General features: G+C 52.6%; 4 protein-coding genes across 4 annotated transcripts; 3 read left to right on the top strand and 1 right to left on the bottom strand.

Moving 5' to 3' along the window:
• Positions 1-158: 158 nt before the first annotated feature.
• On the top strand, positions 159-2,195 carry Z517_12015 (gamma-glutamyltransferase; the record flags this gene model as incomplete). Its single annotated transcript, XM_013423595.1, has 4 exons — positions 159-338; positions 402-420; positions 474-823; positions 882-2,195. 4 exons carry the CDS (start codon positions 159-161, stop codon positions 2,193-2,195), a joined length of 1,863 nt encoding a protein of 620 aa, XP_013279049.1.
• A 1,495-nt stretch (positions 2,196-3,690) lies between these two features.
• Z517_12016 (uncharacterized protein) lies at positions 3,691-5,450 on the top strand (the record flags this gene model as incomplete). Its single annotated transcript, XM_013423596.1, has 4 exons — positions 3,691-3,877; positions 3,928-4,134; positions 4,190-4,282; positions 4,336-5,450. The coding sequence occupies 4 exons, from the start codon at positions 3,691-3,693 to the stop codon at positions 5,448-5,450; spliced, it is 1,602 nt and encodes a 533-aa protein (XP_013279050.1).
• Positions 5,451-7,018: 1,568 nt separating this feature from the next.
• Z517_12017 (uncharacterized protein) lies at positions 7,019-8,495 on the top strand (the record flags this gene model as incomplete). The annotated part of the gene is made up of 4 exons (XM_013423597.1): positions 7,019-7,081; positions 7,168-7,381; positions 7,506-7,900; positions 7,983-8,495. The coding sequence occupies 4 exons, from the start codon at positions 7,019-7,021 to the stop codon at positions 8,493-8,495; spliced, it is 1,185 nt and encodes a 394-aa protein (XP_013279051.1).
• Positions 8,496-9,619: 1,124 nt separating this feature from the next.
• Z517_12018 (uncharacterized protein) lies at positions 9,620-10,750 on the bottom strand (the record flags this gene model as incomplete). The annotated part of the gene is made up of 3 exons (XM_013423598.1): positions 9,620-9,827; positions 9,955-10,346; positions 10,487-10,750. The coding sequence occupies 3 exons, from the start codon at positions 10,748-10,750 to the stop codon at positions 9,620-9,622; spliced, it is 864 nt and encodes a 287-aa protein (XP_013279052.1).
• Between the last annotated feature and the right edge of the window lie 2,167 nt (positions 10,751-12,917).

Here is a 12,917-nt window from a genome sequence, read left to right on the forward strand (position 1 = left end):
TATACTTGGTTTCCTTATCATTGCTCATTCTCATCCTGATCCGTTCCAAATTGCTGATCTCCAGGACCGTCCGCCGTGCAATTCGCGGCTCTCTTGTTCAGCTAACAGCACCACCTCGCAGGCTCTGTCCCTCCTACGTCCCCAGACGATTGACCACAATGGGTTCAACCAGCAAAGATATGAAGGCGCAAGCCATCTTCCCTGGCAATACTGCAATGTTTATGAAATTCCCGAGCAGAAGAAGCGTGGTCCACAGCACACAGGGAATGGTGGCATGCTCACAGCCGTTGGCGGCGGAGGCAGGGCAAAGAATTTTGAAGATGGGAGGGAATGCCGCTGTAAGTAGACACACGCACAGAGAAAAAGCCAATGGGTACAGTACAAACTAACGACGCCATTAGGATGCAGCCGTCGCAGTCGGTCTGTCAAGTATCTTCTTCCTCCTGCTCGAATTGCGTCTAACCGTCCACCAGCTGCTGCGCTCAACATGACGGAGCCCACCTCGACCGGTATCGGAGGAGACATGTTCTGCCTTTTCTTCGACGCAAAGACAAAGAAGGTTCATGCTCTCAACGGCTCAGGGCGCAGCCCGAAAAATACCACCCTCGAACAAGTGAGGAAAGAGCTGGGTTTGTCCTCGTCGCAGAATGGCAAGATTCCCGTCCTCAGTGCGCTGTCCGTCACGGTTCCTGGGGCGCCTGGAGGATGGGTCGATGCAATTGAGAAGTTCGGGAGCGGGAAATTGAGCTTAGAGCAGATCCTGACTCCGGCAATCGAGCTGGGAGAAAATGGCTTTCCCGTTAGCGAGCTGTCTGCCATGTGGGTGAGTATTGTCTGAACTCCATCATACCTTTGAAGCTCAACGCTGATACGGTGCGCAGTGGCACGAAGGTGAAGAAGATCTTAGGCGTGCGTCCCCGAACTACCGCGAAATGCTCAAAAGAGACAAGCACTCGGAAGATTTCGTTCGGGCTCCTCGGGCTGGCGAGATCATGAAGAATCCAAACCTTGCAAAGACGTTCAGAGCCTTGGCGACAGAAGGAAAGAAAGGGTTTTATACTGGGAGAATCGCTCAGGCCATTGTTGACGTCTTGAAGTCTTCAGGAGGACACATGGAACTGTCAGACCTGGAGGACCACATGAACCGGGGCCCCCAAGAGACCGAACCTATCTCGCTGAGATTCAACGCCCAGAATGTCAAGAAGATGGGACCTCAAAGAGTGACGAATGGTTCACCCGACGACCATTTTGTCGAACTGTGGGAGCACCCGCCCAACGGACAGGGAATCGTTGCTCTCATGGCGCTCGGCATCCTGGAAGAGCTCGAGGGGACGAGACAGATTCCCACGTTTGCGCAGGAGGACCACAACAGTGCTGCACACTTGCATGCCGTGATTGAGGCACTTCGAATAGCGTTTGCTGACGCTCGATGGTGGGTGACGGACCCAGAATTTATGCCGATAAAGCCAGCAGACATGATCTCGCGACCATACCTAGCCGAACGGGCCAAGCTGTTCAACAAAGACAAGGCTGGTATTTACAGCAATGGACAGCCCGGACCCAGCCCAGCCCAGAATCATAGCGACACCGTGTATTTCGCCGTAGCGGACAAGGAAGGCAATGGCATGAGCTTCATCAACTCCAATTACGAAGGATTTGGATCTTCCATCATCCCCCAGGGCTGCGGGTTTACCCTCCAAAATCGAGGGTCGAACTTTGATCTTGGCCCACCAGAGCATCCAAATATCTACCAGGGCGGAAAGAGGCCTTACCACACAATCATTCCAGGGATGATCACCCACGGAAAAGAGGAAGAACGAGAACTGCACTCGGTATACGGCGTGATGGGCGGCTTTATGCAGCCGCAAGGCCACCTCCAAGTGCTTCTCAATATGGAAATCTTTGGCATGAATCCGCAACAAGCCCTGGACGCCCCTCGAATATGCATTGAAGCGAGCGTGCCCAAGGAAGGTGATACACACGCAGGAACCGTGTACCTAGAAGAAGGCATTGATGAGGCAGTGGTCAAGACATTGAAGAAGATGGGGCACGATGTCGAGGTTCTTCAGGGATTCCACCGAGCCAAATTCGGTCGAGGACAGATTATTCGGAGACACGTTGACGAGGACACCGGTCTGGTGGTGTATAGTGGTGGAAGTGACCCGAGAGGTGATGGATGTGCCTTGCCAGGATAAACGAGGGACGATGTTGGACCAGGGCAGGCAAGGCTGTGTACCTCGTATCTACGCAGATATTCACCCACAAGTACCGAGTACCTGCGTTGGTGGTGATCATGGTGTGCTTGTCAGCCAGCCACACAGCCAGCCTTGAACAGCCACCAGGGGTTGATCTTGCCTAGCTGGTCCAATGAGGGGACTTGGGCTTGAGCCTTGCTATGCCTTTCAGAACACCAGCCTTGCTTACTTATAAATGCTGCCCATGTCGAGTACGAGCATGTCAGAGGTAGGAAGATGTCGTTGTGAGCGTACTCGTACAAGTAGAACCAAAGTGCAGCGGCAGTTCCGGAGAATTTGCTATCTTAGCAACTCGGAAGGCAGTTGGATGGGATCCTCGTATCGTGCCACTGACCTGCCATATGAAGTTACTGCCTGGAGGGAGATGGGAAGGTGACACTGGGGGAACAAGCTTTTCTCGAAGCCTGGAAGCAAGTGGGTGGCGGGATGAGGGGTTGAACCCAGGCCTCTAAATAGCTCTGCCCAGGTAGTTAAGTGGTCATAAGCACCGCCTAAGGCCAGCTAAGAATTTGCCACTAGGGGCAACTAACTACCTTGTCAGGGATTTAGTTGGGCTAAGAAAGTAGAGGTCGTCGCCTGCCTGCGCTCGGCCTCTGCCGATTTGCACCTTCACTGGCCATCGTCCAAATTATTGCGTATCACTCCACCAAATTGTCCATTGAACCTCGTCCATCCCTTTGGCTACTTCGGTTTGTGTATTGAATTGATTCATGTCGTCGCGTTCGCCTTGTCAATTTAACTAGTCGATGTGTACGAGGTACCTTTGTCTGATGGATTCAATGTCGATCGTGGTCAAATCAACGGCAGAACATTGTTGGCCAACTGAGCCCTTGCCGAAAGCTCTGGTGGAGAAGACCTTACTCGGTAGGTTACATGCTGGTAGCAAGGACAACGTTATCAGCTCGTTAGCAGGCACACGATCAAGCCTGTGGACGAATCATCAATGGCGATAGACCAATCCTTCCCCAAGATCGTCTCCAGCCGTCCAGCCTATTCCTACCTCCTCGCCGCCCTCCCCCGATTCTATTCCCTTCCACGTCATAGACTGAGCCTTTAACTGCTGCTTCTGCAGGGGCGCCTCTCAATCAGCGTTACAATGTCGCTTCCCACACGCCTCTCCGAAGGCACAACCTTGCTACAGCTTTGACCGTAGACCGGTTCCTCGGGGAGCTGCAGGATCTTGTTATCGTTCAATCACCATTTTGTATCGCCTCGGATGACATGGATGCTACCACGAGGTGGAGATAGGTACCCTGGACCACCGGGGACAGCTTTCATCATGGCTCAACTGTGAGGCGGGAATCATCCCATCTTTGGATGGAGGGGGGAGCTCTGAGGGCTATTTGAGATTTTCCTTTATTTGCCTTGGTCCCCCCTTCCGGTGCTGTCGTGCAAGTTTTGGTGCGCCTTTCAAACTCTTCGTCTGCCAGGCAACATGAAGTTCTCCATCATTGCTCTGGCTTTGGGCCTCGTTTCCCTCACTTCGGCACGTAGAAGCGCCCAGCATGTGGGCAAGAAGCTCCCACAGCTCAAGCGAGCTCCAGCACCTCACGCGCACCCTGTTGTGCCAGAACTCGAGAAGCGAGCAGCGCCGCACAAGTTCTTGAACAATGCCACCAAAAGTTCGTTTCCCAATTCATGCGCTTGTAGGATCATGGCTGACCAGGCACAGAGTATGCGGTCAATGGCACCGGAATCCCTGACGTGGATTTTGACGTGGGCGAATCCTATGCTGGCCTCTTGCCTATCTCCAGCGAAAAGAATGCTTCGGAGCTGTACTTTTGGTTTTTCCCTTCGTCGAACCCGAATGCGACCAATGAGATCCTGATTTGGTTGAATGGCGGTCCTGGGTGCAGCTCCTTGGAAGGCTTCCTGCAAGGTCAGTGGAATTGGGACCCTGGTGGGAAAGGGCTCCGCTTAACAGATGTCGCTAGAGAACGGACCGTTCCTCTGGCAATATGGCACATTCAAGCCAGTGCGCAACCAATGGTCGTGGACAAATCTGACAAACGTGGTGTGGGTTGAGCGTGAGTTTTCACAACGGCGATCGACATTGGGGCAGTGAGCTAATTTGGTATAGAACCTGTTGGCACCGGCTTCAGTCAGGGCACCCCAACAGCAACGTCAGAGGCAGACGTGGCTTCGCAGTTCCTTGGCTTCTTCAAGAACTTTGTCGAGCTTTTCTCAATGCAGGGCTACACCGTCTACATCGCAGGCGAATCCTACGCAGGGTACTACGTGCCTTATATTGCCGACGCCATGTTCAATGCGAACGACACTGAATTCTACAACATCAGCTCGATCATGATCTACGACCCCAGCTTGAGTTATGACGTGGTGCAAGAACATATTCCGGTCACAGCATTTGTCGACTATTGGCTACCGCTCCTCGATCTTAATGCCAGTTTTGTCCAGCAACTGCACAACATGTCGGACGCTTGCGGGTACACCGCCTTCATGGAGGAGAATCTGGTGTTCCCTCCCAAGGGACCCTTGCCCACGCCACCGAACGCCGATCTCAGCGATGACTCGTGCGATACCTTTGACGCGGTCTTCTTCGCAGCGTCGGCCATCAACCCGTGTTTCGACATCTACCAAGTGGCGACGACATGTCCACTGCTGTGGGACGTGCTTGGTTTCCCCGGGTCGTTCGACTACGTCCCTCAAGGAGCCTCGATCTACTTCAACCGCAGTGACGTGCAGAAGGCCATCAACGCTCCTCGTCAAGAGTGGATGGAGTGCACCAATGTGGATGTGTTTGTCAACAACACGGATAACTCGCTGCCGTCGGCGCTGAGCGTCCTGCCCGGGGTTATTGAAAGTGCGGACAGGGTCATCATTGGCCATGGTATTCTCGATATGATCCTGCTGTACAACGGTACTTTGCTTGCGATTCAGAACATGACGTGGAATGGTGCTCAGGGATTCTCGGCTCCTCCCTCACGTTTTGGTGATATGTATGTCCCATACTACACCGAATTCGACTTTGAACTGGGGTCGACTGCTGGATCGGGTTTTATGGGCAAATGGCATACCGAACGAGGATTGACACTGGCGACGGTTGAGTTGTCTGGACACATGATCCCGCAATACGCTCCATCTGCGGCATACAGAATGCTAGAATTTTTGTTGGGCCGGATCCCAAGCCTGGGAACAGTTGGCCCATTCACGACGCTACAGAGTACGAGCTACTGAGTAGGTCAGAGTCAGCATCACGTTGAGCAGCAATAAATGGGTGTGGGGATGTGGACGCAGGAGATGCGGGATCGGGAACATGATGATAATATGTAATGTGTATGCATGACAATAAAAAAGATCCACTGAATTGATGCCAAAGTAAATGCGAATCACTGTGTCCTGTGCAGGGCGTGTGTGTCAGTGTCATGCCAGACAAGGTAATGGTGGTGTGTGGTGCGAGGCATGTGGCGTGGTATAAGGCTGCAGCATGTTGGTGATGGTCAGATCAACATCTTTATCCAACTGCCATGAGGTGCCCAGATACATGTAGTAATTGCCTTTCCTACCCTCTTATGCAAGGACGCCTGTCATGTCAGACTCGGAATGTCTGGGAGAGGCTTACTCGTTCCCATCCTCCTCCTCCTCCTCCTTCTCATCCTACTCCTCATACTTGTAGGTCTGCTCTGCATGTCCCACCCGCCCAGGGCTGTCCATGTCATGGAGAATTGACCCCACATTGATGGTTGTCGCTACAATTTCGGCAGATCGTGGGGCACATTTTTTTTGTGTTCGGACGAGCGAGACACTTCGAAGGCCCTTCCCGCTCAGCAACCTGCATCTTTCTTGTCGGCCCGCGGAATCAGGACCGCGCATGCTGACTGATTCTGATATTCTTGTAGTTCGAACATTCGTCCAGCTAGCTAGCTAAACAGCCCTGCCAGGCCTGAGAACCGCTTGGGGGAAATCCCGACAGGAGCAAGAGCATGAGGGTGGGGGACTCGAGAGTTTCGATTCATGTACTAGGTACGAAGTAGAGTTGATCGAACAGCGGGCGATGCGGGGACGGTCTTGGACGGTGAATTGGGGGACCCTTGGTTTTTGCCCATGTCGAACAGCCATGTGCCACACAGACAGCAGTCACAGCTCGCTCTGAATATGCCTGATTGGGCGGTCTTGGAGATCAGCTTTGGTGGCTTGGATGAACTTTGGTGGCTCGCGGTGGCTCGATGGCTCCGGGGGGATGATGGGGCTCATCAGGACTGTTTTGTTGCACTTTTTCTGCTCCATGGACCGCGTGGGCTCGATACCCCCTTAGTTGGGTTTTTCCTTCTTACCGGGCGGACTATCTTCGCGGACATTGTGGGGTAGTTTTCTTTTGGGCGTGGTTAAATAATAATGGTGGTGATAAGTGGTGGTGGTTGTGGTTATGATGATGGCATGTTTTTGTTGTCGTCGTGGCCCCAAGTTCGTCGTTTTAAGTCGCTGCGCAATATAACAGGTTTCAACGATCAGCCTTTTCTCAAAACCACCTCTTCTCCCTGTGCGTTACTTTGTGATACCTGTATAACACCTTCCAAGCGTCTGACCCTTCGACTCCAACCAGTCCTCACGCCTTGACTTTGAGCTCACTCGAGGTCGATTTGGCAGTCCACCGTCCTTCGTTGACGACTTGCACAATTACACAGCGAGACGTCTAAACAGCAGTGGAACCACGGATTAGTTCGCGCTGAAGGACCCCGCCCTGCGCCGTACTCCCTCCCACCTTTTGAGGCACCGGCAAGAAAGAAGCTCCCCAGGCCGCCACAATGAACAAACTCGACGAACTCAAGCACAACATCACCGAGGATGCGTTCAAGAACGGTGACAAGGTAAGGGAGAAAACAAGAGTCTCGTCACCATCATCATCGTCCCCTCTCGGGTTTATCAGATCCTAACCCCTGCCTGTTTCGTCTAGCAAACATCCACCAACGGCGCCATCTCCCGTGGACCGAGCCCCAATCGTGGTTCCTCTCTTCGGGATATCGATGCCATAGGGCCAGACTCGGAGAGCAAACGCGAATGGCAGAAGAAGCGCGGCATCGACCTCTCCAAGCAGGTCCGGATCACCAAGCTGAGCCACATGCGGTACCAGCATCCCGATCTGAACAAGATCACAACTTTCTTGAGAGGTCAGTCCTTCCCCTCCCAAGTTGAGAGATGACGAGAATGACTCGAGCGCACCCACGGCTACGTGGTCCTCCTTCTTCTAATGTCTGTATTTGTCAAACCTTACTGACTCTGTCTCGCTCCCAGACTTTGGCATGCATGTGGTCAAGAAAGGCGAAAACGAACGCTGGTTCCGCGGCTACGGCCCGGACCAATACGTCTACTACGCCCGTCAGGGACCCAAGAAATTCCTGGGCGGTGTCTTTGAGGTCGAGTCCAAGGAGGAACTCGAAAAGGCGTTGAAGGTGCCCGGCAGCACCGTCCTCACCAACGGCATCGAGGAGATGACTGACGCCCCCGGAGGCGGATATATCGTCACACTGTCCGATCCCGAGGGGTTCCCCGTGAGCTTTGTCTATGGACAGGCAGAGGTCAAGGAAGAGAGGGCCAAGCCCGTGAAATTGGTGCTGAACGACGAGACGGATAAGCCCCGGTCGAAGGCTTTCCAGAGATTTGAACCTGGACCGGCCGCCGTCCACAAGGTAAGTTCCTTTACACACCCATGAACATTTTTCTGCGCGATCCATCGAGCTCCTTAGCTGACATCTTTTGTCTTGCTCACAGCTGGGTCATTTCGGCATCAATGTCGACAACTTTGCCGTCCAGATGGACTGGTACACGCGGCACTTCAACATCTACCCGAGCGACATCCTGTATGTGCCGCTGGACTCGATCGACCCGGCCACGGGCAAACCGGCACGCAAGGAAGTGGCCCTGTTCGCCTCGATCGACCGCGGCCAAGAGTGCGTCGACCACCACACCTTCTTCATGACCACTACCGTCCCGGGCAAGGAGAAGCACGTGCACCACTCGTCGTTCGAGGTGCACGACTTCGACACCCAGGCCCTGGGCCACCAGTGGCTCGCTGAGAAAGGGTACGAGCCCGTTTGGGGCGTCGGCCGCCACATCCTTGGCTCCCAGATCTTCGACTACTGGTGGGACGTCACGGGTTTCATGGTTGAGCACTACGCCGACGGCGACCTCGTCAACGAGGACACCCCCGTCGGCTACGGGCCCGCGGCCCACGAGGGCTTGGCCGTTTGGGGACCCGAGGTGCCGCAGACATTCCTGGAATAAAAGCCCAAGACAGAATGATGGACTTTTGTGTTGTGACAAACGCGCGCACACGGCACTTTCAAGGGGTGGGTAACGTGTCGAGAATCTCGACGAGTGAGTGAACGGTGCAGGCGAGAAAGAGCGACAGCGAGAAGCAACGAGAAACAAAGATATGAGGAAGAGTGTCTGTGATGATTACAGGAAACTTTGTGAAATATCCAATATGAGGAGAAGGAAGAAGAGTCGTCGCTGTATGTACATGTTATGACATGCACTTCCCCGAGGAAACCGATAGGACGGAAGGCGAAAGGGAAGAGCCAATGAACATCATTGATAATATATGCACCTAGGCGGGTAGTGGTGATGGCGGCGGCGGCGGATTCTATTCACGTATCTATCTATATCTATATCTTGTCCAGCCAGCCCAACATGTCCATTCTGACTATTATGCTGTGCTTTTATGTACTCTATTTCTCGTATTCTCTCGTCCTCTCTCCGCATCTATATCTAGGTCTTGGACCTAGATCTGGACCCATATGTACTACTCAAGACTAGTAGGTAGCCATACACGGCCACACACGGCCACACACGGACACAGATACGAAGCCCGACAATTCCGCACCTCTGTAGGAAAGGACCAAGCCAGGCGGAAAAAGGTGCATCTTACACGTCCCTCATTCTTTGAAGAACAGTCACATGCATACATATACAGTATCTCTGTACCGCACGGGGATATAGCATATAACTACCCTTTATCTGGGTTTTTTTTTATTCTCATGGCTACCGGCTCGTCGAGTAGACTACAGTCATGCACCGACCATTTGCACAGTTTGAACGGGATAGGACAGGACAAATCAGGGAAAATCAGTCAGTCAGTCAGTCAGGACCTGTATATACATACAATAGTATATGTGTGTATATGTCTAATCTCGTCTGTCCGGTCTCTTTGCTTCAAACCCTCATCTCGACCCCGTGCATATAGATATGAATATATGGGTAGGGATAGATTGATGAGTTAGATGTGCAAGCGTCGACGCAGGACCAACTGACACGCCCTTATAGTAAGAGTATACTTTATACTTCAACGAGTCTTACACATGCACCCCTGGCCCAGGCCAGCGGGCGCAGCGACTCCCCACCCGCCCTCACCACTCCTCATACCGCACCTTGTTGACCAGGGTGCCAATCTTCTCGATCTCGACGCGGATGTCGCCGCCGTGCTCGAGGACCACGCGCGGGTTGCGGAAGTAGCCAATGCCCGCGGGCGTGCCGGTCAGGAAGATGGTGCCGGCTTCCAGCGTCGTGCCTTGCGAGAGGTAGCTGATCTGCTTGGCGATGGGGAAGATCATGTCTCTGTGAGGTTCGCCGCGCGGGGGGGACATGTCAGCAAGAGTCCAGGACGAAATAATACAATATCATAGCGTAAAAAAAAACAAAAAAATAAGACGCCTCGAGGGAAAAGGGGGTTCTTGAAACATACTTTGTGTTCCCGTCCTGCACGACCTGTCCGTTGTATATCGCTTTGATCTTCAGGCTCTGCGGATCGGCGATCGCGTCCTTGGTCACCAGCACGGGTCCCAGCGGACAGCTTCCATCCAACCCCTTGGAGAAGGACCATTGCGTGGTCAACATCTGCATGGTCCGCGCCGAGACGTCATTGCTGCAGGTATATCCCAGGACGTAGTCGAGGGCCTTGTCCTCGGGGATGTCTCGCCCAGTCTTACCAATCACCACGCACAGCTCGGCCTCGTAGTCCGAGGTGCCATCCTGCGCGGCTTTAGGGATGGGAATCACGGCCGGGTAGGGGTCGGCCAGCGCGGTGCGCGGCTTGGTGAAGAGGATGGGAGCCTTGGGGAGCGCCATGTTTGCTTCCTGTACATTCCCCCCAACATTCCACTTGTCAGTACATCTCTCTTTAAAAAGTTGTCCAGGGCTGAAGTGCAAGAGAGGACTAAGATGTCTCATGCCTGCCACACGCTGACACATTGAGAACAAGAGGGAAGGGAACCGACATTTGCGTGATCCATGTAGTTCAAGCCCAGACACCGGATGTAGTTGCAGTCCTCGGGCGACACGGGGCTCAGCAGCTGCTTGACCGTGTAAATATGTTCCGTGACCTCGGGCGCGAAGATGGTGCCGTTGATCAGATAGGCCTTGATCTCCTTGCCTTCGACGCTGTCCACGCCAATGTCTCGAGAGGTATCAACCAACTGGCCCAGGTGGATGCGGTTGTCCTCGCTCGCAACGAAGCGGATGATGTGTGTTGCTTTGCCCATGTTTGTTTGTTTTGGTACTGACTTCTTTTTTAGGGGGGTTTTTTTCTCTAAATGCAGAAACGAGAAACACGAAAGGGTCGAACAAACGGGGATGTTGGAGCAGAAATGGTGTATAATTCCTAAGGGAAGACCAGAACAACCAAGGCGAGAGAAACAACAAAAAAAAGCCAGAGGAAGTAGAGAGAAAGGCAATTCAATTGCGCAACCTGCAACCTCTGCTCACAAACCAACACCACACGGTCATCCCAAAGGCCCCACGGTGTTTGAAGGCGGTGCGTCCCCTCCTCAATCCAAACAAATGTCATAGTTGAGTGGGAGTCGGTCCGTTTGTCGGGGAGATTTCGCCTGCCCCTCAGGAAAATTCCCCCACGAAGGTTTGGCCAAGTGCCGACACGGCGAGAATGGTGGGGGAAATGGGAGGACGGAAAAGCTTGGGATTGTGGGAGAGAGGCCGATGTCGAAACGCCGTGTTTGACCGTGCCACCTCTTGCATCTTCATCCAGTTCATCCAGTTTCCTCCGGTGGCCAGTCTGCCAGTGTCGCTCGGATCCGAGCCTTGTTTTCCCTCTTGAACATCTGTCTCACTGTTCGCCCTCGCGTCCGATGCTCAGCAATCCCGTCCAGAAGACCCTGGCCTCTTCGTTTCCGTCACAGAAAGGCTCATCGATGTCCCTTTAGCCTCGTGGTCGCGTCGTCGGAGACGGAAAGGGGTGGCATCGGAAAATGTTTTGCGACACTTTCGGAATTAGATGTGAACATGTTTCCGTTGCGCAAGAGGGAATTGATCAATGAATAACGACATGCTCGTCTCTGGGGAAAGCTGACGCTGGGCTCTCTGAAGCTGGCACTGGAAAATGGCCTGCACTTTGAGAACCATGTGGCCTGCCTCAGACTGAGCCGATGTCAAAAATAGGTGGCACATTGTAGTCTGACAAGAAATAGCAATGAGGAGCGATTCACTATCAACTTGAAGATGATTATCATTAGGCGTAATAGCACTGGTGGCACCCCCTATTCTCATTGACAATGTTAACTATATTTGATCTAGCACGGGCCTCATTCGCTATCAAGCGACTACCTCAGTTCTGGGGGGCAGCTACTTCTTGTCAAACTGTGCCAATTTTTTTCTCTCCCAAAGCCTCGGACCATGCGTCCCCCAATCTAATAATTCAAGGTCAAAAGGCTTTTCTCAGAAGGATCTCCAGAAGGATGCCGGGGACAGAGGATACTCGGCAGACATTTTACCCTCAATGCTTGACTCGTCATGGCTGTATTGACGGCACAACGCTGAAGAGACGTAGTCACATAGAAGACTATGGCTGAAATACAAAATGAGTTCGCTCATTTTCTGGGAAATCTCCTGGCGAAACGAGTTTTACAGGTTTCCCGGTGTGGCGGGAAAAGGCCTGTCTTGTCAACCACAACTCGAAGTCTGTTTTCTGCAGATTCTCCTGACAAAAACGAGTTTTACAGGTTTCCCATGTTTGACAGGAAATAGCGATCTTACCGACCATGATGCTGTGTGTTTTTTTCTGAAAACTGACCGATGTAATGAGGTTTTGTTAATTTTCCCGACAGGATAGAAAAGGAATCCTTATCGACTACAATCTGTCGAGCTGTTCCTCGGTGACATCCAATATCAGATATTTTGGCATTGGTGGTTTGTGTACTGGTGGTAAGTGCAGTGAGCCCGCCGAGGCTGTGATAAGTCTCCTTGTGATCGTCTCATGTATCTTGAAAGTAGGTATCTCTTCCCCTCTAACAAAATGTTTTGTCCGTTTCTTTCTCTTATTTGTCTCAGTCCCAAGCAGCTACATGATAATATTTGTGGCCCTTTGCTGTGGTTCACTGATCTCAACGAAACTATATCATCATTGCAAATCTCACCCAGGGTACTGAAACTTCAATCATTGAGAGGGAGATTGCACCTCCGTTGCTCCCACCTGAGGGTGTCATCGGACCACAGCATAAATCCCTTCTCTTCGCCATCAACGACATCAGGACTGAATATCATTAGCGCCTCTGTATTCCACCCCGAAACCCTGACTCCAGTCAGCACTTAAATAGATCGAGTGTTCTGCACCTGCTACATCAACAGGATCCCGAGTATCCCAGAGAGACAGCGGACCACTAGCCTCTGCATAAGCCAGACGACAGATATCATTCC

Source organism: Fonsecaea pedrosoi, assembly GCF_000835455.1.
Source record: "Fonsecaea pedrosoi CBS 271.37 unplaced genomic scaffold supercont1.8, whole genome shotgun sequence".
NCBI lineage: Eukaryota > Fungi > Ascomycota > Eurotiomycetes > Chaetothyriales > Herpotrichiellaceae > Fonsecaea > Fonsecaea pedrosoi.